We start from the raw sequence: 26770 nt of genomic DNA on the forward strand, positions 1-26770 counted from the left end.
CATCAAAGTTCTTGGATGTTGTGAGGGCTCTGAAAATCTATGTGAAGAGGACTGCTCGTCACAGAAAATCGGTCTCTCTGTTTGTCCTGTATGATCCCAAGAAAATTGGGTGTCCTGCTTCTAAACAGACGATCTTTTGCTTTAATCAGGTTCACTATCCAGCATGCGTATTCTATGGCAGGATTGCCGTGTCCTACGACTGTCAAGGCCGGCTCTACTCGTAAGGTGGGTTCTTCATGGGCGGCTGCCTAGGGTGTCTCGGCGTTACAAGTTTGCCGAGCTGCAACTTGGTCTGGGTCGAACACGTTTGCAAAGTTCTACAAGTTCGATACTTTGGCCTCTGATGATCTGAAGTTCAGTCAATCAGTTCTGCAGGAGCCTCCGCGTTCTCCCTTCCGTTCTGGGAGCTTTGGTACATCCCTATGGTACTAATGTGGACCCCAGCATCCTCTAGGATGTAAGAGAAAATAGGATTTTGGTACCTACCGGTAAATCCTTTTCATGTAGTCCGTAGAGGATGCTGGGCACCCAGTCAGTGCTTCGTTTTCCTGCAATTGTTATCTGGTTCAGTACAACTTTATTTTTAGTTAAGTACTGCATTGTTACTTGGTAAGTAATGTTTTCAGCGGTTGCTGAGTTTTCAGGCTAAGTTAGCTTGATGTGCCTTGTATGTGTGAGCTGGTATGAATCTCGCCACTATCTGTGTTAAATCCTTCTCTCGAAGATGTCCGTCTCCTCGGGCACAGTTTCTAGACTGAGTCTAGTAGGAGGGGCATAGAGGGATGAGCCAGTCCACACTCTCAAACTTTTAAAGTGCCGATGGCTCCTAGTGGACCCGTCTATACCCCATGGTACTAATGTGGACCCCAGCATCCTCTACGGACTACGAGAAAAGGTTTTACCGGTAAGTAACCAAAATCCTATTATATGACATTTTGTAAGCAGGGGACCCAAAAAATAAAAATTATATATATATATATATATATATATATATATATATATATATATATATATATATGTGCCTCCCCATCCAAAGACCTCACTGCACGTCAATGTCCTGTACATAGTAATGTAGACCGTACCACTGATCTGCTTGTTGGCTCTGTCTGTTGGTCTGAGGGATCCAAGTGCCCTAGTAAGTACACAGATGCCCTCTTAAGTCCTGCTCACATGTACTATTATTTATATAAAACAGTGTCATTCAGTGTTCAGTTTATTTATTGCCAGTTGATTGGCCTTGTAAAATGTTGATAAAATAATTGGGTTGAACTTGCTGCTGGCAGTGCTACATGAGCTGAGGTTAATGATTAAACTTGGACAGCAACATTATACGGATCTGTGAACTATGGCCCTCATTCAGATTGGATCGCAAAGAGCGATCCAACCGAAAAAAATTACTAAGGCCATGCGGGCACATGCACAGTGCCTCCTGCGGCGGTGTGTGGTTAGCATGCTGGGTGGCTTTGCTCTGCAATGGTCGGCCCCCAGCATGCAACCAAAAGGATTGCAAATAATGCTAATTAGCAGAATTTGCAATCTATACTGAATATTGTCCCATGTCTTTTTTTTATTTCTTTTACGTCCTAGAGGATGCTGGGGTCCACATTAGTACCATGGGGTATAGACTGGTCCACTAGAAGCCGTTGGCACTTTAAGAGTTTAATAGTGTGGGCTGGCTCCTCCCTCTATGCCCCTCCTACCAGACTAAGTTTAGAAAATGTGCCCGGAGGAGCTGGTCACAGCTAGGGGAGCGCCTAGAGCTTCTTTAGTTTTATTTTTTTCTAAGAGTTAGTTAGGCACAGGGAGGCTGCTGGCAACAGCCTCCCTGCTTCGTGGGACTTAGGGCGGGAGTAGTGTCCGCCCTGAGGGGTTCGAGCCACTATCTCTGCTGACAGGACACTGAGCTCCTGAGGGTGCTGATCGTTAGCTGCCCCAGGCGATTGCTCACTCCCGCAGCATGCCGCCACCCCCTAACAGAGCCAGAAGATTCTGGTGCCGAGTGAATCACCGGCCCCCACAGCAAGCGGGGAGCCGGTGTGAAGATTGTGGCAACAGGGTGGGAGCGCAGTACTAGGAGCGCTCCGGAGGCTCAGTGGTACACAGTGCAGCGCTATGAGGGGCGCCCTGAGCCCAGTGCCTTTACTCTAACGCAGCCAGCACCATTCCTCAGGCCAGTATAAAGAAGTGGAGAGAGGGAAGCACACCTTAGGTCGACACCAATTGGTCGACACACCTTAGGTCATCATGGAAAAAGGTCGACATGAGTTTTTGTTTTTTCATTTTTTTTAAAAACTTTTTCATACTTTACGATCCACGTGGACTACATTTGGGAATGGTAATCTGTGTCGAGCGCAGTGGTAGTGGAGCGAGGCACCTTGCCCGAAGCTGTGAGGGGACGCGGTGCACTAATTGGGGTTCCCGGTCACTCTGCGAAGAAAACGACACCAAAAAAAATAAACTCAACCTTTTACCATGTCGACCTAAGGTGTATCGACCTTCTTGGTGTCGACCTGGAGTCCCATACCCAACAGGGCTGTGCCTCCACGCAACTCCAGCTATCCTGTACGGTACCAGGGGGTTGTAGAAGGGGGGGGGGGAGGCTGTGTAATTACTGTGTGGTCTATTAAGGTACACAGTCAGCGCCAGGTAGTTGTATTATATCTACCTAGGGAAGCGCTGTGTGTGGGTTGGCTCCAAGCTCTGTGTTTCTCTGTGGCATACTTGGAGGGAAACTGTGTCTGACATTTTCGTGTGTGGGTGTTTGCTTCTCACATAGCCATGTCTAGGGACTCTGTATCTTATGCTGCAGAGGACATTTACTCTCAGGAGGAATCCATTCCATGTACACAGGAATGTAATGTTATGTCTCAGATCCCTATTGCTGAGCCTGAGTGGTTGACCTCTTTCCCCATTCCTTCAAAATCCCCTAGCATATACCCACAAAAACGTGCACTTGACCAGATTATGCAAGATGACACGGATACAGACTGACACGGCTGACGGTGATGGGGATGTGCTCTGGGGGGCGGCATCCCTGGCTAAGGGGGTGCAGCTCATGATTGAGGCTATTAGAGATGTGTTAAACATTTCTGACACAACACCTGAGCAGGTTGAGGAGGCTTACTTCACAGATAATAAGAAAGCCTCGCTACCCTTCCCTGCGTCTAAAGAATGAAACGCTTTATTTGAAAAATCCTGGGAGAACCCGTAGAAAAAATTCCGGATCCCCAAAATGGTTTTGGTTGCCTTTCTTTTCCCTGAGGAGTATAGAAAAAAATGGGAAAACCCACCTATAGTTGACGCATCTGTTTCCAGACTGTCAAGGAAGGTGGTTTTACCTGTCCCTGGGTCTACCGTGTTAACAGAACCGGCTGATCGTAAGATTGACACTACGCTCAAATACGTATACACTGCTTCGGGGAAGGGGGGGGGGGGGGGTGTTGAGGCCCCCTATTGCCTGTGCATGGATTTCTAAAGCTATGGTAAGTGGTCAGGCACGTTACTACAGGAAGCCATTAAAAAACTGGAAAAGTCACAGGTCATTGTTCCTGTTCAACCTCATATGTAAAACAAGGGGTATTATTCAAACCTTTTTGTGGTATCGAAACTGGATGGTTCGGTCAGTCCGATTTTGAACTTGAAATCGTTAAACCCTTATCTGATGGAGTTCAAATTCAAAATGGAGTCTCTGAGAGCTGTGATTTCAGGTCTGGAGGAGGGAGAGTTTCTGGTATCTCTGGATATCAAGGATGCGTACCTCCACATTCCGATTTGGCCTCCACACTAGGCTTATCTCAGATTTGCACTGTTGGACTGTCACTATCAGTTCCAGGCACTGCCATTCGGCCTCTCCACGGCACCGAGGGTGTTCACCAAGGTGATGGCAGAGATGATGGTTCTCCTCCACAGACAGGGGGTGAACATAATTCCATATCTGGACGACCTGCCGATAAAGGCATCGTCCAGTGATAAATTGTTACAGTCCATTGCTCTCACGACTCATCTACTCAGGGAGCACGGTTGGATCCTGAACCTTCCGAAGACCCATTTGGAGCCGACAAGGAGATTGATCCTCGACACAGAGGTTCTGAGGGTGTTTCTACCGGAGGAGAAAGCGTTGGTGATTCAAACAATGGTCCGGGATGTCCTGAAACCAGCTCGGGTATCTGTTCATCAGTGCATTCGTCTTCTGGGGAAGATGGTTGCCTCTTACGAGGCTCTACAGTACGGAAGATTTAATTCTCGGTCATTCCAACTGGATCTCCTAGGCAAGTGGTCGTGAGTTCCCCTACACGTGCACCAGAGGATCTGTCTGTCGCCGATAGCAAGGATATCACTCCTCTGGTGGCTGCAACTGCCTCACCTTCTGGAGGGCTGCAGGTTCGGGGTTCAGAACTGGATCCTTCTAACCACGGATGTAAGTCTCAGAGGTTGGGGCGCAGTCACCCAAGGGGAAACCTTCCAAGGAAGGTGGTCATGTCAGGAATCCCTTCTTCCAATAAGCATCTTGGAGCTAAGAGCCATGTACAACGGTCTTCTACAAGCAGCACAACTTCTGCAAGGTTAGGCCATTCAAGTGCAGTCGGAAAATGTAACGACGGTGGCCTACATAAACCGACAGGGCGGAATGAAGAGCAGAGCTGCAATGTCAGAGGTAACAAAATCCTCCTCTGGGCAGAAAGGCATGCAGTGGCGCTGTCAGCAATCCTTCATTCCGGGAGTGGACAACTGAGAAGTGGACTTCCTCAGCAGGCACGATCTCCTTCCAGGAGAATGGGGCCTCCATCCGGAGGAGTTCACGGAGGTGACCAGTCGTTGAGGCGTACCTCAAATAGACATGATGGCCTCGCATCTCAACAAGAAACTTTAAAGGTACTGTTCCAGGTCGAGAGACCCACAAGCAGTGGCGGTGGATGTCTTGGTAACACAGTGGGTGTTCAAGTCAGTGTATGTGTTCCCTCCACTTCCACTCATCCAAGAATTCTAAAGCTTGTAAAAAGAACAAAAGTTCAAGCGATCCTCATTTCTCCGGACTGGCCAAGGAAGGCTTGGTACACGGATCTGCTGGATCTACTGCTGAAAGATCCAAGGCCTCTTCCTCTTCGGGAGGATCTTCTACAACAGGGGCCGTTCGTTTATCAAGACTTACCATGGCTATGTTTGATGGCATGGAGGTTAAACGCCAGATATTAGCTTGGAAGGGCATTCCAAACAAGGTTATTCCTACCCTGTTACAGGCTAGGAAAGGAGTTACGTATAAACATTACCATCGCATTTGGAAAAAGTATGTGTCTTGGTGTGAATCCAAGAAGGTTCCTGCGGTGGAGTTTCAACTTGGTCGGTTTCTCCTCTTCCTGCAAGCAGGTGTGGATAAGGGCCTGCATTTGGGATCCATAAAGGTCCAGATTTCTGCTTTATCCATTTTTTCCCAGAAACAATTGGCTGCCTTCCCTGAGGTTCAGACCTTTTTGAAAGGAGTTCTGCACATCCAGCCTCCCTTTGTGGTGCTGACGGCACCCTGGGATCTTAACGTGGTGTTGCAGTTCCTGCAAGCGGATTGCTTTGAGCCTCTACAGGAGGCTGAGGTCAAGTTTCTCACGTGGAAGGCTGTCATTTTGTTGGCCTTATCTACTGCTCGATGTGTGTCGGAATTAGGGGCTTTGTCCTGTAAAAGTCCCTACTTAATCTTCCATGAAGATAGAGCTGAGCTCCGGACGCGTCAGCAGTTTCTTCCAAAGGTTGTGTCGGCTTTTCATATCAACCAACCTATTGTGGTGCCAGTGGCTACTGACTCCTCAATTACATCAAAGTCCATGGATGTTGTGAGGGCTTTGAAGATCTATGTGAAGAGGACGGCTCGTCACAGAAAATCAGACTCTCAGTTTGTCCTTTATGATCCCAAGAAAATTGGGTGTCCTGCTTCTAAGCAGACGATTTCTCGCTGGATCAGGTTTGCTATCCAGCATGCATGTTCTACGGCAGGATTGCCGTGTCCAACATCTGTTAAGGCCCACTCTACTTGTAAGGTGGGCTCTACCTGGGCGGCTGCCCGGGGTGTCTCGGCTTTGCAGCTATGCCGAGCGGCTACTTGGTCTGGGTCGAACACGTTTGCCAAGTTCTACGAGTTCGATACTTTTGGCCTCTGAGGACCTAAAGTTTGGTCAATCAGTTCTGCAGGAGCCTCCGCGCTCTCCCTCCCGTTCTGGGAGCTTTGGTACATCCCCATAATACTAATGTGGACCACAGCATCCTCTAGGACGTAAGAGAAAATAGGATTTTAATTACCTACCGGTAAATCCTTTTCTCGTAGTCCGTAGAGAATGCTGGGCGCCCGCCCAGCGCTTTGTTATCCTGCAGTGGTTCTTTGGTTCAGTACTGCTTAGTTCTTGATTAAGTACTGCGTTTCTTTACTGGGTTCAGTAATGTGTCCGCTGTTGATGGGTTTTCAGGCTAGTTAGCCTGGTTTGCCTTGTTTGTGTGAGCTGGTATGAATCTCGCCACTATCTGTGTATTTCCTTCTTTCGAAGTATGTCCGTCTCCTCGGGCACAGTTTCTAGACTGAGTCTGGTAGGAGGGGCATAGCGGGAGAAGCCAGCCCACACTATTAAACTCTTAAAGTGCCGATGGCTCCTAGTGGACCCGTCTATACCCCATGGTACGAATGTGGACCCCAGCATCCTCTACGGACTACGAGAGAAGGATTTATCAGTAGGTAATTTAAAATCTTTTTTTTTTTTTTTTTGTTCTTCACATCTGTACCAGGCATAAGCTAAATTAACACTGTTACTAGTCAGAAAGTATTTGGAGCAACTTACACTTGTGTTCCCTTTTACTCCTGGGCGTGTGCAATTGTAGGATGAGTATGCAATAGGTGTGTGGACACTGAAGTATAGCACAACCTCTGGCAATTCATTACAGTGAGTATTGGCATCGTAACCAGATGTGCCAATTATGAGGCGTATCTCTTTTAGGTCCCGAATTCCCTCTGTAAAGATATGTGCTAATGGCGATGACAGCATTCGGAAGAGCACTGGGCTTATTCCTTGCACTTTGAAGCTGTGAGACCCATAGTTAATAGTTTAAAATGAGAAGAAATATTGTTACAGAGCTTCAAGTACATTCAAACTACGAAGCAAAAGGGGGACTCTGGTGTTCGTCCTATCTCTTTGTAGTTTGACAATACTGCCCCTTTTGTCTCCTGGGAGCATTCCTAATGTACGGCATTACCCGTAGTATATGGTCCGATTGATCTGTGTTGGTTGTATAACTTCCACTTAATAGGATATATATTATTCAACAGGTTCTGTACGGAATCTAACTCTCTTTCATTGTGAGCTTCACGTACAAGCAAGCCCTTACTTGTTGACGGCTTGGGCATGTTGGCGCTTATGGCACCACAGGTGCTGGCATGCACTGGCTGCCGGGGCTGGGTTCCAGAATTGTTTCCAGTTCCCCAAGGTATTTCAGCCCCATGCTGACCAGGCTGATGATGCCGTTTCATATACACTAATAAGGACACCTACAAAATAGTCACATATACTGTATGTCAATATTGGTACTAATAGCGGTGTTCAATATAGAGACTGGTTGTCAAGTTAGTGATTGGAATTCTCTTTAATATAACAAGGGATTTGGCCAGAGCTGTAGTCATTGGGAGGGATTTTCAGATCCAACAGAACCCCATTAGCTCTTTGAAAGAGATATTAAGACATTAATTTGCAACTGTATAGCCATAATTAAGCAGCAGTCAAACAATTATTTAGTTGGAGAAAACCATTTACATAGTGTTTGTGCAGTACACTAAATCAGCATTTTAATTGTCGAAAAACCAGACCAATCACTGACCAACCTCCCTGCGGAGTCCGACAATGTTAATGTATCGTGACAGGTCCTCCTAGCCTCTATGGAGATATTGCCTGATGAAAAAAGAAACAACTAATTTTAACTGACGTGTATTTCTAAAGTCCTAATTAATATTTTCTGTTCTGGTATTTATCCTGCTGGACCAATTGATTTATTTTATCACTAACTGGACACTTAATCTTGAGTCCATTAGTTTGAAGTGCCCACTGTTACTTTTTATATGCCTCTGCGCTCAGAAAGGATGTTATCCCTAATTAGGGTTGATAGACTGCAGTAGTAATAACCACTCTATTGTTTTATCACGGTGATGCAATACATTTAACACATGCATTTTTCAACTGGGCTAGCCACACTGATCAGCTCTAAAATGTAAAGTGCGTTTCACAATATCATTAGATAATCGCAGCTTAAAGGAGATTCTCGCTTTAATTTGTTTGATTTATATCCTCCAATTGACAGTAAAACAGTTCGTAAATCTTTTGTTCATTTTTATTGCTGCATTATGGCTGAAATACAGCACTTAGAGTCACTGGCTTGGCTCCAGCCAACGGTTGACAAGTAAATTTGTCCATAGTGTTTATAGACTCATTTGTTATGACTGGACGACTCTTACCTCAGTCTCCACAACTCCTTTTACTAGATTAAAGTGGTTAACTAAAAATGATGCAGAAAAGCTGCATATAAGCCATAGACCAGCATATCATAAAACCATTTCTCTGACGTCCTAGTGGATGCTGGGAACTCCGTAAGGACCATGGGGAATAGCGGCTCCGCAGGAGACTGGGCACAAAAGTAAAAGCTTTATGACTAGCTGGTGTGCACTGGCTCCTCCCCCTATGACCCCCCTCCAAGCCTCCGTTAGATTTTTGTGCCCGGCCGAGAAGGGTGCATGCTAGGTAGCTCTCCTGAGCTGCTTAGAGTAAAAGTTTAAATAGGTTTTTTATTTTCAGTGAGACCTGCTGGCAACAGGCTCACTGCATCGTGGGACTAAGGGGAGAAGAAGCGAACTCACCTGCATGCAGAGTGGATTGGGCTTCTTGGCTACTGGACATTAGCTCCAGAGGGACGATCACAGGCTCAGCTTGGATGGGTCCCGGAGCCGCGCCGCCGGCCCCCTTACAGAGCCAGAAGAGCGAAGAGGTCCGGAAAAATCGGCGGCAGAAGACGTTCCTGTCTTCAATAAGGTAGCGCACAGCACTGCAGCTGTGCGCCATTGCTCTCAGCACACTTCACACTCCGGTCACTGAGGGTGCAGGGCGCTGGGGGGGAGCGCCCTGAGACGCAATAAAATTTGCCCCCCCTCTCTGTTTTACCCTGTTTCTGTAGTGCAGTGCAGAGGAGAGACCTGGGAGCCGTCCTGACCAGCGGAGCTGTGAGAGGAAATGGCGCCGTGTGCTGAGGAGATAGGCCCCGCCCCTTTTTTGGCGGGCTCGTCTCCCGCTATTTAGTGAATCCAGGCAGGGGTTAAATATCTCCATATAGCCTCTGGGGGCTATATGTGAGGTATTTTTAGCCTTTATATAGGTTACATTTGCCTCCCAGGGCGCCCCCCCCAGCGCCCTGCACCCTCAGTGACTGCGTGTGAAGTGTGCTGAGAGGAAAATGGCGCACAGCTGCAGTGCTGTGCGCTACCTTTAGAAGACTGCAGGAGTCTTCAGCCGCCGATTTTGGACCTCTTCTGACTTCAGCATCTGCAAGGGGGCCGGCGGCGCGGCTCCGGTGACCATCCAGGCTGTACCTGTGATCGTCCCTCTGGAGCTGATGTCCAGTAGCCAAGAAGCCAATCCATCCTGCACGCAGGTGAGTTCACTTCTTCTCCCCTCAGTCCCTCGTTGCAGTGATCCTGTTGCCAGCAGGACTCACTGTAAAATAAAAAACCTAAGCTAAACTTTTTCTAAGCAGCTCTTTAGGAGAGCCACCTAGATTGCACCCTTCTCGGCCGGGCACAAAAATCTAACTAGAGTCTGGAGGAGGGTCATAGGGGGAGGAGCCAGTGCACACCACCTGATCTGGAAAAGCTTTACTTTTTGTGCCCTGTCTCCTGCGGAGCCGCTATTCCCCATGGTCCTTTCAGGAACCCCAGCATCCACTACGGACTCCGAGAAATAGATTTATCGGTAAGTAAAATCTTATTTTAAACCTTATATGGCTAAAGAAATGCATCACATATAGCTCCTGGGCTATATGGATGCATTTAACCCCTGCCAGTTTTCCTAAAAAAAGCGGGAGAAAAGGCCGCCGAAAAGGGGGCGGAGCCTATCTCCTCAGCATACAAGCGCCATTTTCCCTCACAGCTCCGCTGGAAGGACGGCTCCCTGACTCTCCCCTGCAGTCCTGCTACAGAATCAGGGTAAAACAAGAGAGGGGGGGCACTAATTGGCAGATAATACAAATACAGCAGCTATAGAAGGGAGAAACACTTATATAAGGTTATCCCTGTATATATATAGCGCTCTGGTGTGTGCTGGCAAACTCTCCCTCTGTCTCCCCAAAGGGCTCGTGGGGTCCTGTCCTCTATCAGAGCATTCCCTGTGTGTGTGCTGTGTGTCGGTACGATTGTGTCGACATGTATGAGGAGGAAAATGATGTGGAGGCGGAGCAATTGCCTGTAATAGTGATGTCACCCCCTAGGGAGTCGACACCTGACTGGATGGTCGTATGGAAGGAATTACGTGACAGTGTCAGCACTTTGCAAAAAACTGTTGACGACATGAGACAGCCGGCAAATCAGTTAGTGCCTGTCCAGGCGTCTCAAACACCGTCAGGGGCTCTAAAGCGCCCGTTACCTCAGATGGTCGACACAGACACGGATACTGACTCCAGCGTCGATGGTGACGAGACAAACGTAATGTCCAGTAGGGCCACACGTTACATGATCACGGCAATGAAGGAGGCTTTGAACATTTCTGATACTACAAGTACCACAAAAAGGGGTATTATGTGGGGTGTGAAAAAACTACCCATAGTTTTTCCTGAATCAGATGAATTAAATGAGGTGTGTGACAAAGCGTGGGTTTCCCCCGATAAAAAACTGCTGATTTCTAATAAATTATTGGCATTATACCCTTTCCCGCCAGAGGTTAGGGCGCGTTGGGAAACACCCCCTAGGGTAGATAAGGCGCTCACAAGCTTATCAAAACAAGTGGCGTTGCCGTCTCCTGATACGGCCGCCCTCAAGGAACCAGCTGATAGAAAGCTGGAAAATATCCTAAAGGGTATATACACACATACTGGTGTTATACTACGACCAGCAATCGCCTCAGCCTGGATGTGCAGCGCTGGAGTGGCTTGGTCGGATTCCCTGACTGAAAATATTGATACCCTGGATAGGGACAGTATATTATTGACTATAGAGCATTTAAAGGATGCATTACTATATATGCGAGATGCACAGAGGGATATTTGCACCCTGGCATCAAGAGTAAGTGCGCTGTCCATTTCTGCCAGAAGAAGTTTATGGACACGACAGTGGTCAGGTGATGCGGATTCCAAACGGCATATGAAAGTTTTGCCGTATAAAGGGGAGGAGTTATTTGGGGTCGGTCTATCGGACCTGGTGGCCACGGCGACGGCTGGGAAATCCACCTTTTTACCCCAGGTCACCTCTCAGCAGAAAAAGACACCGTCTTTTCAAACTCAGTCCTTTCGTCCCCATAAGGGCAAGCGGGCAAAAGGCCACTCATTTCTGCCCCGGGGCAGAGGAAGGGGAAAAAGACTGCAGTAGGCAGCCTCTTCCCAGGATCAGAAGCCCTCCCCCGCTTCTGCCAAGTCTTCAGCATGACGCTTGGGCTTTACAAGCGGACTCAGGCATGGTGGGGGCCCGTCTCAAAAATTTCAACGCGCAGTGGGCTCACTCGCAAGTGGACCCCTGGATCCTGCAGGTAGTATCACAGGGGTACAAATTGGAATTTGAGACGTCTCCCCCTCGCCGGTTCCTGAAGTCTGCTCTACCAACGTCTCCCTCCGACAGGGAGGCAGTATTGGAAGCTATTCACAAGCTGTATTCCCAGCAGGTGATAATCAAGGTACCCCTCCTACAACAGGGAAAGGGGTATTACTCCACGCTGTTTGTGGTACCGAAGCCGGACGGCTCGGTGAGACCGATTTTAAATCTGAAATCATTGAACACTTACATAAAAAGGTTCAAATTCAAGATGGAGTCACTCAGAGCAGTGATAGCGAACCTGAAAGAAGGGGACTATATGGTGTCTCTGGACATCAAAGATGCTTATCTCCATGTCCCAATCTACCCTTCTCACCAAGGGTACCTCAGGTTTGTGGTACAAAACTGTCATTATCAGTTTCAGACGCTGCCGTTTGGATTGTCCACGGCACCACGGGTCTTTACCAAGGTAATGGCCGAAATGATGATTCTTCTTCGAAGAAAAGGCGTCTTAATTATCCCTTACTTGGACGATCTCCTGATAAGGGCAAGGTCCAGGGAACAGTTAGAGGTCGGAGTAGCACTATCTCAGGTAGTGCTACGTCAGCACGGGTGGATTCTAAATATTCCAAAATCGCAGCTGATTCCAACAACACGTCTACTGTTCCTAGGGATGATTCTGGACACAGTCCAGAAAAAGGTGTTTCTCCCGGAGGAGAAGGCCAGGGAGTTATCCGAGCTAGTCAGGAACCTCCTGAAACCAGGACAAGTGTCAGTGCATCAATGCACAAGGGTCCTGGGAAAGATGGTGGCTTCTTACGAAGCGATTCCATTCGGAAGATTCCATGCAAGAACTTTTCAGTGGGATCTGCTGGACAAATGGTCCGGATCGCATCTTCAGATGCATCAGCGGATAACCCTATCTCCAAGGACAAGGGTGTCTCTCCTGTGGTGGTTGCAGAGTGCTCATCTTCTAGAGGGCCGCAGATTCGGCATTCAGGACTGGATTCTGGTGACCACGGATGCCAGCCTGAGAGGCTGGGGAGCAGTCACACAGGGAAGAAATTTCCAGGGCTTGTGGTCAAGCATGGAAACGTCTCTTCACATAAATATCCTGGAACTAAGGGCAATTTACAATGCCCTAAGTCAAGCAAGGCCTCTGCTTCAGGGTCAGTCGGTATTGATCCAATCGGACAACATCACGGCAGTCGCCCACGTAAACAGACAGTGCGGCACAAGAAGCAGGAGGGCAATGGCAGAAGCTGCAAGAATTCTTCGCTGGGCGGAAAATTATGTGACAGCACTGTCAGCGGTGTTCATTCCGGGAGTGGACAACTGGGAAGCAGACTTCCTCAGCAGACACGACCTCCACCCGGGGGAGTGGGGACTTCACCCAGAAGTCTTCCACGTGATTGTAAACCGTTGGGAAAAACCAAAGGTGGACATGATGGCGTCTCGTCTCAACAAGAAACTAGACAGATATTGCGCCAGGTCAAGGGACCCTCAGGCGATAGCGGTGGACGCACTGGTAACACCGTGGGTGTACCAGTCAGTGTATGTGTTCCCTCCTCTGCCTCTCATACCCAAAGTATTGAGAATCATAAGAAGGAGAGGAGTAAGAACTATACTCGTGGCTCCGGATTGGCCAAGGAGGACTTGGTACCCGGAACTTCAAGAGATGCTCACGGAGGACCCGTGGCCTCTACCTCTAAGAAAGGACCTGCTCCAGCAGAGACCTTGTCTGTTCCAAGACTTACCGCGGCTGCGTTTGACGGCATGGAGGTTGAACGCCGGATCCTGAAGGAAAAAGGCATTCCAGATGAAGTCATCCCTACCCTGATCAAGGCCAGGAAGGATGTAACCGCGAAACATTATCACCGCATTTGGCGAAAATATGTTGCGTGGTGTGAGGCCAAGAAGGCCCCTACAGAGGAATTTCAACTGGGTCGTTTCCTGCATTTCCTGCAAACAGGACTATCTATGGGCCTAAAATTAGGGTCCATTAAGGTTCAAATTTCGGCCCTGTCAATATTCTTCCAAAAAGAACTGGCTTCAGTGCCTGAAGTTCAGACGTTTGTCAAAGGGGTACTGCATATACAGCCTCCTTTTGTGCCTCCAGTGGCACCTTGGGATCTCAATGTAGTGTTGAGTCTCCTAAAGTCACATTGGTTTGAACCACTCACCACTGTGGAATTAAAATATCTCACATGGAAAGTGGTCATGCTGTTAGCCCTGGCTTCAGCCAGGCGTGTCTCAGAATTGGCGGCTTTATCATATAAAAGCCCTTACCTAATTTTTCATTCAGACAGGGCAGAACTGAGGACTCGCCCTCAATTTCTCCCTAAGGTGGTTTCAGCGTTTCACATGAACCAGCCTATTGTGGTGCCTGCGGCTACTAGGGACTTGGAGGACTCCAAGTTGCTGGACGTAGTCAGGGCCCTGAAAATATGTTTCCAGGACGGCTGGAGTCAGAAAATCTGACTCGCTGTTTATCCTGTATGCTCCCAACAAGCTGGGTGCTCCTGCTTCTAAGCAGACGATTGCTCGTTGGATTTGTAGTACGATTCAGCTTGCACATTCTGTGGCAGGCCTGCCACAGCCAAAATCTGTAAAAGCCCATTCCACAAGGAAGGTGGGCTCATCTTGGGCGGCTGCCCGAGGGGTCTCGGCTTTACAACTTTGCCGAGCAGCTACTTGGTCAGGGGCAAACACGTTTGCTAAATTTTACAAATTCGATACCCTGGCTGAGGAGGACCTGGAGTTCTCTCATTCGGTGCTGCAGAGTCATCCGCACTCTCCCGCCCGTTTGGGAGCTTTGGTATAATCCCCATGGTCCTTACGGAGTTCCCAGCATCTACTAGGACGTCAGAGAAAATAAGAATTTACTTACCGATAATTCTATTTCTCATAGTCCGTAGTGGATGCTGGGCGCCCATCCCAAGTGCGGATTGTCTGCAATACTTATATATAGTTATTGTTACAAAAATCGGGTTGTTTATTGTTGTGAGCCATCTTTTCAGAGGCTCCTACGTTTATCATACTGTTAACTGGGTTCAGATCACAAGTTGTACGGTGTGATTGGTGTGGCTGGTATGAGTCTTACCCGGGATTCAAGATCCTTCCTTATTATGTACGCTCGTCCGGGCACAGTATCCTAACTGAGGCTTGGAGGGGGGTCATAGGGGGAGGAGCCAGTGCACACCAGCTAGTCATAAAGCTTTTACTTTTGTGCCCAGTCTCCTGCGGAGCCGCTATTCCCCATGGTCCTTACGGAGTTCCCAGCATCCACTACGGACTATGAGAAATAGAATTATCGGTTAGTAAATTCTTATTTTCCAAATCATGTATTATCGATGATGATATACAGATGTGCCCACATATCTATCTATCTATCTATCTATCTATCTATCTATCTATCTATCTATCTATCTATCTATCTATCTATCCTCAAATTGCTCCAAATAGCTCAGTTTTTTGTAAACCGCTAATCCTAAGTACCTAGTATAGTACACTATAAGCAAATGAAGACGCAAAATAAAAGAAAAAGTTCACAATCTAGTGTTAAAAGGTAAAATACAGGTCTAATATATGTGACCTGCGTCATGCATCGCTATGCTTAATCTGGAACTTTCTGCTAATTGCTTGGTGAGAAAAAACTAATTCTAAGTACCTAGTACACTATGGGCCTGCTTCTGAGATGTACAGAGATGTATTCACAGCTGCCAATGTGTATGCAGAGGCTGTGTGAAAATATGCAAATGTCACAGCTGCCGGGATATGTATTGGACACCCCGCTGAACTACAGCTTGTGTACAAAGACGCAACTATCGGACGCACATTGGTCAAACTTCGACCTCCTAAATAAACCTATGATTAAAAGAGAGACAGGAGACAAACTGTCAGTAGGTTGACACCAGATGGTCGACAGGGTCAAAAGGTTGACATGAACTTGGGGTCAAAGAGTCGACATGCAGAAAAGGTTGACATATTTTTTGTCATTTTAACACTAATCCTAACCATCCCCTTCTGCAGCTGAACCCTAACCCTCCCCCAAGTGCCTAACCGTAACGCTAACCCTAAAGTTCATGAAAAATCATGAAAAACTGTGTCGGCCATGTGCATTTCATCTTTTTGACCCGGTTGACATAAACCAGTGTCAACCATTTAAATGTTTACCTATTGACTGTTAACCATCTGATGTTGAACTATTGACTGTCTATTTACTGTCTATCTTCCATCCAGATACCATCATGCAGCATGGCTGCTGGAAGTAAGGAGCCATAGCCTTTGTAAGTGCATGTGGTAACGCAGTCTTGAGTTGCTACAGGCCCTGAAATAGTTGAGGGACACTTGCATTTGAGGTGAAACTCCCCCCCCCCCCCCCCCCCTCATAACTTCCTACAATTGTTTCCTCACTGTCAATCACTTTGCAAATAAATCCTCACTGCGACCACTGCCTCATGTCCATCGCGGCACATGCGCAATGTGACTTAGACCTATGCGCAGTGCTAATAAAATTGCTCCACTGCATACAAAATCGACATTTCATCTATCTCTAAACTAGGCCCTATATCCAAACTAAGACCCAAACCTGAGGAAAAAGTACATACCATGGGAACCCTGCTATACAGCATAAAGGGTTTTATGAGAACACATCTGCATTACAGATGATAAACTTTTCATTCCTTTTAAAGTCCCATTATTTTATAATTTTTCCTCACAATACTGATTATTATGCTAACTGGAGGAGGGTGAGCAATGGCGCTCCCCTCCCCCCTTTACATCATTTAGGTCTGTGGTAACTGTTCTTAGCCTTGGGGATATCACTGCACATATGAATTTCATCTCTTTGCTCTGTTGAATTACCAATTATGTGTGTGTGTGTATAATTCAGTATAAAATCGTTAAATGTACTTTGTTTGCAGTGTTCATATAAATGTGCACAATAATTATGAAGGCATACATATGGAATGGAATATGCACTGTTGCCCTTAACGTTCTTTTTCGTGTTCTTTAGGGAGAAGGATCTGGAGGCTAAATTTATTATTGAAATGGAAGGCAAGAAAACAAAAATTACCAATATAAAGGCAAGTGTGATGCAATGTTTATTTTTGATGAATGGGGCAGTTTTAGTGATACCCAAGGGTTTCAGCTTGGGAGAAGTTATTATGCTGTAATATGCCTGCATGCCTTTTTTTATTATGATTATGCTCAAGCAAGGTGGAATTAATGAGCGTGTATAATGGCCTTCAGAATAATATTACTTGGCTATTCAGCTTGCATTGTACCAGACCACTATAGTAAATGTGCGCTCTATATATGTATGCATACTTATGAGACCTTGGAGCTGACGTAAGGTGGATGCTGGAATATAAGTATAAGCTCATGCTGCCAGCATATCATTAGGCAGAGAGCATAGTCCTCTGGTGTATCCCACAAGCACTGCAGCGATCATTTTACCGTGCAAGGACGGCTTTACTGGAAATACCTTTTGCTTTGAAGTTCCAGTTATACAGCATAAATTGTAAGCGCTTCTATTCTGCAGTGCTGACAGCATGGGTATTACGCACCTGAATACGGCCAAGATTGCTTTGTCTAAGCTTGTTTGGTATCTTGTCTTCTGTAATTACTTACATAAGGGCCCCGCCCAAATTAAACATTAAATAGGAGAAGTGGCTGCTGATAACCCTGATTCATTAGCTTCCTATCTACGGGAGAATTACAGGTAACTGATATTAACACTGTCTCTGCCTGCGTGCCACAGGCAGAGGATGACGAACAGAGAATAGGAGAGTCTGTGACGTTGATCGGTTACAGGCAAAGTTGGTTCACAGCGAACAACAAAACTGTGTGTAACTTTAATAGTTAACTCTTTCCATATACAGTACACGTATTCCTTTTGTTCCAACTGGCGTGACTGAGACAGTCACCGCGGGTAGCGATTTCTTGATTTCCAAACCTCCCCCAAAAAACGTGTCGACCTTTTCTACTTGTTGACCTTTTGGACTCGTCATCCATATGGGGTCGGCTTTTTGACTGTCGACCTATACATTGGAAACCACTAGGCATTTGGATTAGTGTTTTTGTTGGAAAGGAGTTGATAAAAACTCACAGATTAAGCTCAGCAATATAGTGCGGCTCACTTGTATCTGCCCCTCCGTCTTTTGCCTTTTTTACACAGGTTAGAGTCCGTATTACACACAGCAGCTGCACGCAAAGCCTGCCCCAGTATCCCGGCTGCCCCTACATTGTACTTTTGTTGCATTAGAGGAGCGACTAGGATGCATATTTTGTGATAAAGTATGGGGCGGGACGCATAGTGCGGCTTAGTCACAAAGTCCCTTACCCAGCAGACAGGGCTATTTGCAATTTGAGGATAGGTGTATGTGAACACATCTGTATATTGCAATCCTATGGGATATAAAAGCCCCTTGCTCCACAAGAATACATTTTAAGGTCGAATCGTGATTCGATCTATTCAATCCCAAGCATTTTTAGTCAACACTAAGAGGAATGAGATGAGTGACCCAGAGGAGGAGAGGGGGGAGAGCAGCGCCGTAGGAGACGGTGGGAGCACAGGGGGAGAGCAGCACCGGAGGAGACGGTGGGGGCACAGGGGGAGAGCAGCGCCGGAGGAGACAGTGGGGGCACAGGGGGAGAGCAGAGACTGTGGGGGCACAGGGGGAGAGCAGCACCGGAGGAGACGGTGGGGACACAGGGGGAGAGCAGCACCGGAGGAGACGGTGGGAGCACAGGGGGAGAGCAGCACCGGAGGAGACGGTGGGGACACAGGGGGAGAGCAGCACCGGAGGAGACGGTGGGAGCACAGGGGGAGAGCAGCACCGGAGGAGACGGTGGGGACACAGGGGGAGAGCAGCACCGGAGGAGACGGTGGGGGCACATGGGGAGAGCAGAGACTGTGGGGGCACAGGGGGAGAGCAGCGCCGTAGGAGACGGTGGGAGCACAGGGGGAGAGCAGCACCGGAGGAGACGGTGGGGGCACAGGGGGAGAGCAGCGCCGGAGGAGACAGTGGGGGCACAGGGGGAGAGCAGAGACTGTGGGGGCATAGGGGGAGAGCAGCACCGGAGGAGACGGTGGGGACACAGGGGGAGAGCAGCACCGGAGGAGACGGTGGGAGCACAGGGGGAGAGCAGCACCGGAGGAGACGGTGGGGACACAGGGGGAGAGCAGCACCGGAGGAGACGGTGGGAGCACAGGGGGAGAGCAGCACCGGAGGAGACGGTGGGGGCACAGGGGGAGAGCAGAGTCTGTGGGGGCACAGGGGGAGAGCAGCGCCGTAGGAGACTGTGGGAGCACAGGAGGAGAGCAGCACCGGAGGAGACGGTGGGGGCACAGGGGGAGAGCAGCGCCGGAGGAGACAGTGGGGGCACAGGGGGAGAGCAGAGACTGTGGGGGCACAGGGGGAGAGCAGCACCGGAGGAGACGGTGGGGACACGGGGAGAGCAGCACCGGTGGAGACGGTGGGAGCACAGGGGGAGAGCAGCACCGGAGGAGACGGTGGGGACACAGGGGGAGAGCAGCACCGGAGGAGACGGTGGGAGCACAGGGGGAGAGCAGCACCGGAGGAGACGGTGGGGACACAGGGGGAGAGCAGCACCGGAGGAGACTGTTGGGGCACAGGGGGAGAGCAGAGACTGTGGGGGCACAGGGGGAGAGCAGCGCCGGAGGAGACGGTGGGGGCACACGGGGAGAGCAGCACCGGAGGAGACTGTGGGGGCACAGGGGGAGAGCAGCGCCGGAGAAGACGGTGGGGGCACGGGGAGAGCAGCGCCTGAGGAGAAGGTGGGGGCAGAGGGGGGAGAGCAGCGCCGGAGGAGAAGGTGGGGGCACAGGGGGAGAGCAGCACCGGAGGAGACAATGGGGGCACAGGGGGAGAGCAGCACCGGAGGAGACGGTGGGGGCACAGGGGGAGAGCAGCGCCGGAGGAGACTGTGGGGGCACAGGGGGAGAGCAGCGCCGGAGGAGACGGTGGGGGCACGGGGAGAGCAGCGCCTGAGGAGAAGGTGGGGGCAGAGGGGGGAGAGCAGCGCCGGAGGAGAAGGTGGGGGCACAGGGGGAGAGCAGCACCGGAGGAGACGGTGGGGGCACAGGGGGAGAGCAGCCCCGGAGGAGACGGTGGGGGCACAGGGGGAGAGCAGCGCCGGAGGAGACGGTGGGGGCACAGGGGGAGAGCAGCGCCGGAGGAGACAGTGGGGGCACAGGGGGAGAGCAGAGACTGTGGGGGCACAGGGGGAGAGCAGCACCGGAGGAGACGGTGGGGACACGGGGAGAGCAGCACCGGTGGAGACGGTGGGAGCACAGGGGGAGAGCAGCACCGGAGGAGACGGTGGGGACACAGGGGGAGAGCAGCACCGGAGGAGACGGTGGGAGCACAGGGGGAGAGCAGCACCGGAGGAGACGGTGGGGACACAGGGGGAGAGCAGCACCGGAGGAGACTGTTGGGGCACAGGGGGAGAGCAGAGACTGTGGGGGCACAGGGGGAGAGCAGCGCCGGAGGAGACGGTGGGGGCACACGGGGAGAGCAGCACCGGAGGAGACTGTGGGGGCACAGGGGGAGAGCAGCGCCGGAGAAGACGGTGGGGGCACGGGGAGAGCAGCGCCTGAGGAGAAGGTGGGGGCAGAGGGGGGAGAGCAGCGCCGGAGGAGAAGGTGGGGGCACAGGGGGAGAGCAGCACCGGAGGAGACAATGGGGGCACAGGGGGAGAGCAGCACCGGAGGAGACGGTGGGGGCACAGGGGGAGAGCAGCGCCGGAGGAGACTGTGGGGGCACAGGGGGAGAGCAGCGCCGGAGGAGACGGTGGGGGCACGGGGAGAGCAGCGCCTGAGGAGAAGGTGGGGGCAGAGGGGGGAGAGCAGCGCCGGAGGAGAAGGTGGGGGCACAGGGGGAGAGCAGCACCGGAGGAGACGGTGGGGGCACAGGGGGAGAGCAGCCCCGGAGGAGACGGTGGGGGCACAGGGGGAGAGCAGCGCCGGAGGAGACGGTGGGGGCACAGGGGGAGAGCAGCACCGGAGGAGACAGTGGGGGCACAGGGGGGAGAGCAGCGCCGGAGGAGACGGTGGGGGCACAGGGGGAGAGCAGCGCCGGAGGAGACGGTGGGGGCACAGGGGGAGAGCAGCGCCGGAGGAGACGGGAGAGCCACGGCACAGGGTGAGAGCTGCAGTGAGCGGCGGCTGTGACATCCTCCGGCTATGCTGCCAGCTGCTGTAGCGCTGCGCTCCCATCTCTTCTCCGGCGCTGCTCTCCCCCTGTTCCCCCACCGTCTCCTCCGGCGCTGCTCTCCCCCTGTGCCCCCACCGTCTTCTCCGGCGCTGCTCTCCCCCTCTGCCCGCATCTCAATTCGACTTTTATTAAAGTAAAATTGAGATTGCTTTGAATAGCCCAGGTCGGATCCATTTTGACAAATGAATGGATCCGATTTCAATTGAATATACCTCATAGATTTTATGATTAAATATAAATCTAAACACCTCAATTTTTAGAAGGTTAAATGTGATTCAGAAAAAATATTTGCAAATCATGTATTTATGTGGTAGACCCAATTAACCATGATCTTGTTCATAGTCATGTCATATATGAATCAGAAACCTTGAATTATAGATGATTTAACCATCATGTGTATCTAATTATGTTTCGGTTTTATGCAGTTGCCGGATGGTGTAACGGGGGACTCTGGTAGAGATCGAACTAAAACATTCACCTATGACTTTTCCTACTTCTCGGCAGATAGTAAAAATTCAAACTACGTGTCTCAAGAATGGGTAAGCTCTTATACCAGGCCCTCGTCATTTTCTGCTTCTCCCATAAATTCTTTATTTCTTTCCCTGCATTTTGTTTTAATGAAGTACTTATGTGGAATGGGAATTTAAACCTGTAAAAAAATGTGATTGTGTGAACTACGGAGACTGCTTTGTATTCAAAGCTAGCTTACCTTATTTTGTAGCTGCTCAGAGAACGTGGTTATTGTTCCAAATGTAACTTGGGTTTTAAAGGAATTTTGGCATGCTCATGAGTTTAAATTTATTGTGAAACCTAATGTGGAAACTGAATTTAGTAATAATCATATTCTACATCTCTCCAGAATATATTACACTTACGCTTTCATTTATTTGGTAAATGTTGTGTTAGGTGTAATAAAATCTCTATAAAGATTTTGAAGCTTACTACTTGTTTGTTTATTAAAATATGCAGCATGACTTGAAAGAGCTCTGTACTAAATACAATCTCTCTTTTTGGGAGCGTACCAGAAAACCCGAAAGATTTTATGTATCTGCAGACACTGATCTAAGGTGATATGGGAAATTTTACTGTTTATTATTACCTTGATTTGCAATTTAGAAGTGCACCACCGATTAGGAATAGAAAGCCATTAATTGGTGTTCGGTCATTATTGCTAAGAAATGTATTAATTATGCACAAAAGATACAAAGGTAATCTTTGGTAGGTCATGTGTTAGACCATTATCTTTATATGGTGTAATCATAAATATATTGAAATCACTTAGAAGTTCCACGGCCATATAAAGATAAGACACAGTTGGTGTCTGATGACTACTGATCATTTCTATATCATTGTATATTTAGATGACTTTAACAGCAACAATTTTAAGCACAAATCAGTGGCTGAACCATACTTATGTCCTGGAGAGGAGATGTTGCAGAACACTTTGGAAAGCGGGGAAAACTGTAGCATCATTAAGCCCCACCCCCTCACATAGGGGTAAAAAAAAAGGAAAATTTAGCCCCATTCACTACCGCCGTGCTGCGATTCTGGGTGGTTAACTCCACATCCTGCCCGCTTCACTAGGAAGTGGGTGGAATGCAGGAGATTCACCTACTCTACTGGAGGTGCGGTGGACTGCCTGAAAAATTGTGAGTCTTCCACAACTTCCGGGAGGTTAGGCAAGTATGGCTGAACTACCATCCATGCAGCTGGTGCATTGCACTGGCGCCTTGGGGAGTAAAGGATTTGCAGGGCATCCCAACACTGGTCAGCTCCACATCTTGCGCCTATGTAGGATTACCTTGGACCGTCCAGACTTTCACCAGCACTTCTTGCTTGGGACTTGGCGAGGTGATCTTGCAAGTGTCCCAGGTGGGAGCATCCACCCCCTTCCCCGTAACCAGCAGACCCATCTGTGGAACCTCCAAGTATGACATCATATACTGGTGAATTTAAAGGAGACACAGATTATGATATGAGAGTTAAAGGGCAACAGATTATTATTAGACACTGGGATGTTGTCTGTATTGTTTGGCAGTCACACGGTGCACTACTACTGTGGTGTATTGTGAACTCAGGGTGTGGCCTAGAAGGGAGGGGGCTCAAAACATATTTTTACACCTGGGCCCACAACTTGCAAGTTCCACCACTGGTGCAAATAGAATTACAGCATACATACGAACAGTTGTAGAAACTGAAAAGTACAAGTTTGTCTTCTAGGTTTTTAAAGACCTTGGCACGGATGTCCTCAAGTCTGCATTTGAAGGCTATAATGCCTGTGTATTTGCGTATGGACAGACTGGTTCTGGAAAGTCATATACTATGATGGGCAACCCGGTATGAGTATTACTGTTTTTGTGTGTTTTTTTTAATTTTTTTATAATAAAATTTGGTATATCTGCAGCGGGGTACACTGGTATTCCACAGGGAATAACATCGGGGTGTAGAGTTGGATCTTGATCCGAGGCACCAACAGGCTAACGCTTTGACTGTTCCCAGGATGCATTACACCGCCTCCTCTATAGCCTGACCTCCAGGTGCTGGAGCTCAGTTTGTAAGTTGGTGCCTGCATAGCAGGTCACTAAAAGGGGGGGGCTGCGCTAGGCAGCCCTGAAAAGAGCTTTTTAAGAAGACTTCAAGGGCTGCAGCACTTTCTATGTCATTTTGACATGCTGTGCTGCGGCTCCATCACCTCCCCCAGCAGCGCTGCGTACTCCAGCGGCCTGGTTCCCGGGTACTTGTAGCGGAGGTGCACCGGACTACAGGCACACACCGCTGACGCTCTCCTGGATCACGTGGCTGCACATCAGGGAAGAGGTAAGAGGGTCCCCCAGGTGGGGCCCGCCGAAAATCGTGGTCCGGTAGCTGTCCCAGGCGTGGACACTGTACTGCACAGGAACCCCACTATATCCACCAGGGCAGGTAGCACTGGTCGGATTTACTAAAATCCGTTTACTATAGGCTTCATAGTACCTGGTGGTGAGGCCCGGCATAGGGGATAAGGCGCTGACCTGTAGCCCCTCCCCCAGCTCCGGGGCGCCATTTACTGTTGGTGTTCCCACCCCGGAGCTGCATTTCACTCTCCCTCACTCCCTGACAGAGATTTTGGCACCATCTTCACTACTAGCTGGGCTGATCTCCGGGACTGCAGGGTTCTGTCTCCTCTGTAAAGCCTGTCTCATCAGCGCTGTGCATTTACAGTCATTAAAGTATTCTACATGTCATTTTGGACAGTGTTAGTTAAGAACAAGTGTTACATCCAGTATCTACTGTGCATTGTTATCTATATACTCATACATATTTAAATGTAGTTTTACTGGTCCAGTGCAGTTTTATTGTTTATATGTAATAACTTCTGCATTGTACATGTGACTGAGTGTGCTTGTAGCTGTTGTGTGGGATTCTATTCTCCTATATCACTATATTCTGTACCCTGAGGGGCTAAGTGATTCTATCTATCTATCTATCTATCTATCTATCTATCTATCTATCTATCTATCTATCTATCTATCTATCTCTATCTCTATAATATCTCTATAATATCTCTATCTCTATCATATCTCTATAATATCTCTATCTCTATAATATCTCTATCTCTATAATATCTCTATCTCTATCTCTATAATATTTCTATCTCTATAATATCTCTATCTCTATCTCTATAATATCTCTATCTCTATAATATCTCTATAATATCTCTATAATATCTCTATCTCTATAATATCTCTATCTCTATAATATCTCTATCTCTATAATATCTCTATAATATCTCTATCTCTATAATATCTCTATCTCTATAATATCTCTATCTCTATCTCTATAATATCTCTATCTCTATAATATCTCTCTCTATAATATCTCTATCTCTATCTCTATAATATCTCTATCTCTATAATATCTCTATCTCTATAATATCTCTATCTCTATAATATCTCTATCTCTATAAAATCTCTATCTCTATAAAATCTCTATCTCTATCTCTATAATATCTCTATCTCTATAATATCTCTATCTCTATCTCTATCTCTATAATATCTCTATCTCTATAATATCTCTATCTCTATAATATCTCTATAATATCTCTATCTCTATAATATCTCTATCTCTATAATATCTCTATCTCTATAATATCTCTATCTCTATAATATCTCTATAATATCTCTATCTCTATAATATCTCTATCTCTATAATATCTCTATCTCTATCTCTATAATATCTCTATCTCTATAATATCTCTATCTCTATCTCTATAATATCTCTATCTCTATAATATCTCTATCTCTATAATATCTCTATCTCTATAATATCTCTATAATATCTCTATCTCTATAAAATCTCTATCTCTATAAAATCTCTATCTCTATCTCTATAATATCTCTATCTCTATAATATCTCTATCTCTATCTCTATAATATCTCTATCTCTATAATATCTCTATCTCTATAATATCTCTATAATATCTCTATAATATCTCTATCTCTATAATATCTCTATCTCTATAATATCTCTATCTCTATAATATCTCTATCTCTATAATATCTCTATAATATCTCTATCTCTATAATATCTCTATCTCTATAATATCTCTATCTCTATCTCTATAATATCTCTATCTCTATAATATCTCTCTCTATAATATCTCTATCTCTATCTCTATAATATCTCTATCTCTATAATATCTCTATCTCTATAATATCTCTATCTCTATAATATCTCTATCTCTATAATATCTCTATCTCTATAAAATCTCTATCTCTATCTCTATAATATCTCTATCTCTATAATATCTCTATCTCTATCTCTATAATATCTCTATCTCTATAATATCTCTATCTCTATCTCTATAATATCTCTATAATATCTCTATAATATCTCTATCTCTATAATATCTCTATAATATCTCTATCTCTATAATATCTCTATCTCTATAATATCTCTATAATATCTCTATAATATCTCTATCTCTATAATATCTCTATCTCTATAATATCTCTATCTCTATCTCTATAATATCTCTATCTCTATCTCTATAATATCTCTATCTCTATAATATCTCTATCTCTATAATATCTCTATCTCTATAATATCTCTATCTCTATAATATCTCTATCTCTATAATATCTCTATAATATCTCTATCTCTATAATATCTCTATCTCTATAATATCTCTATCTCTATCTCTATAATATCTCTATCTCTATAATATCTCTCTCTATAATATCTCTATCTCTATCTCTATAATATCTCTATCTCTATAATATCTCTATCTCTATAATATCTCTATCTCTATAATATCTCTATCTCTATAATATCTCTATAATATCTCTATCTCTATAATATCTCTATCTCTATAATATCTCTATCTCTATAATATCTCTATCTCTATAATATCTCTATAATATCTCTATCTCTATAATATCTCTATCTCTATCTCTATAATATCTCTATCTCTATAATATCTCTATCTCTATCTCTATAATATCTCTATCTCTATAATATCTCTATCTCTATAATATCTCTATCTCTATCTCTATAATATCTCTCTATCTCTATAATATCTCTATCTCTATAATATCTCTATCTCTATAATATCTCTATAATATCTCTATCTCTATAATATCTCTATCTCTATAATATCTCTATCTCTATCTCTATAATATCTCTATCTCTATAATATCTCTATCTCTATAATATCTCTATCTCTATCTCTATAATATCTCTATCTCTATAATATCTCTATAATATCTCTATCTCTATAATATCTCTATAATATCTCTATCTC

At 46.9% G+C, this 26770-nt stretch overlaps 1 protein-coding gene and 1 long non-coding RNA gene across 5 annotated transcripts in view; one reads left to right on the plus strand and one right to left on the minus strand.

The window, feature by feature from the left end:
- KIF16B (kinesin family member 16B) overlaps positions 1-26770 on the plus strand; it is a 717875-nt gene that overhangs the window by 40400 nt on the left and 650705 nt on the right. For all 4 annotated transcript variants that reach the window (XM_063918524.1, XM_063918525.1, XM_063918526.1 and 1 more), the window contains exons 2-4: positions 16764-16833; positions 21414-21527; positions 23209-23325. In XM_063918524.1, coding sequence (XP_063774594.1) covers positions 16764-16833; positions 21414-21527; positions 23209-23325 — 301 coding nt within the window. The remainder of the gene's footprint in view (positions 1-16763; positions 16834-21413; positions 21528-23208; positions 23326-26770) is intronic.
- Positions 7685-26770, minus strand: part of LOC134910460 (uncharacterized) — a 97544-nt gene continuing 78458 nt past the window's right edge. The window contains exons 3-4 of the long non-coding RNA XR_010176205.1: positions 22790-22931; positions 7685-7916 (exon numbers count right to left, since the gene is read on the minus strand). This is a non-coding gene — a long non-coding RNA (uncharacterized LOC134910460). The remainder of the gene's footprint in view (positions 7917-22789; positions 22932-26770) is intronic.

The sequence above is a fragment of the Pseudophryne corroboree genome, chromosome 4 (genome assembly GCF_028390025.1).
Source record: "Pseudophryne corroboree isolate aPseCor3 chromosome 4, aPseCor3.hap2, whole genome shotgun sequence".
NCBI classification, from domain to species: domain Eukaryota; kingdom Metazoa; phylum Chordata; class Amphibia; order Anura; family Myobatrachidae; genus Pseudophryne; species Pseudophryne corroboree.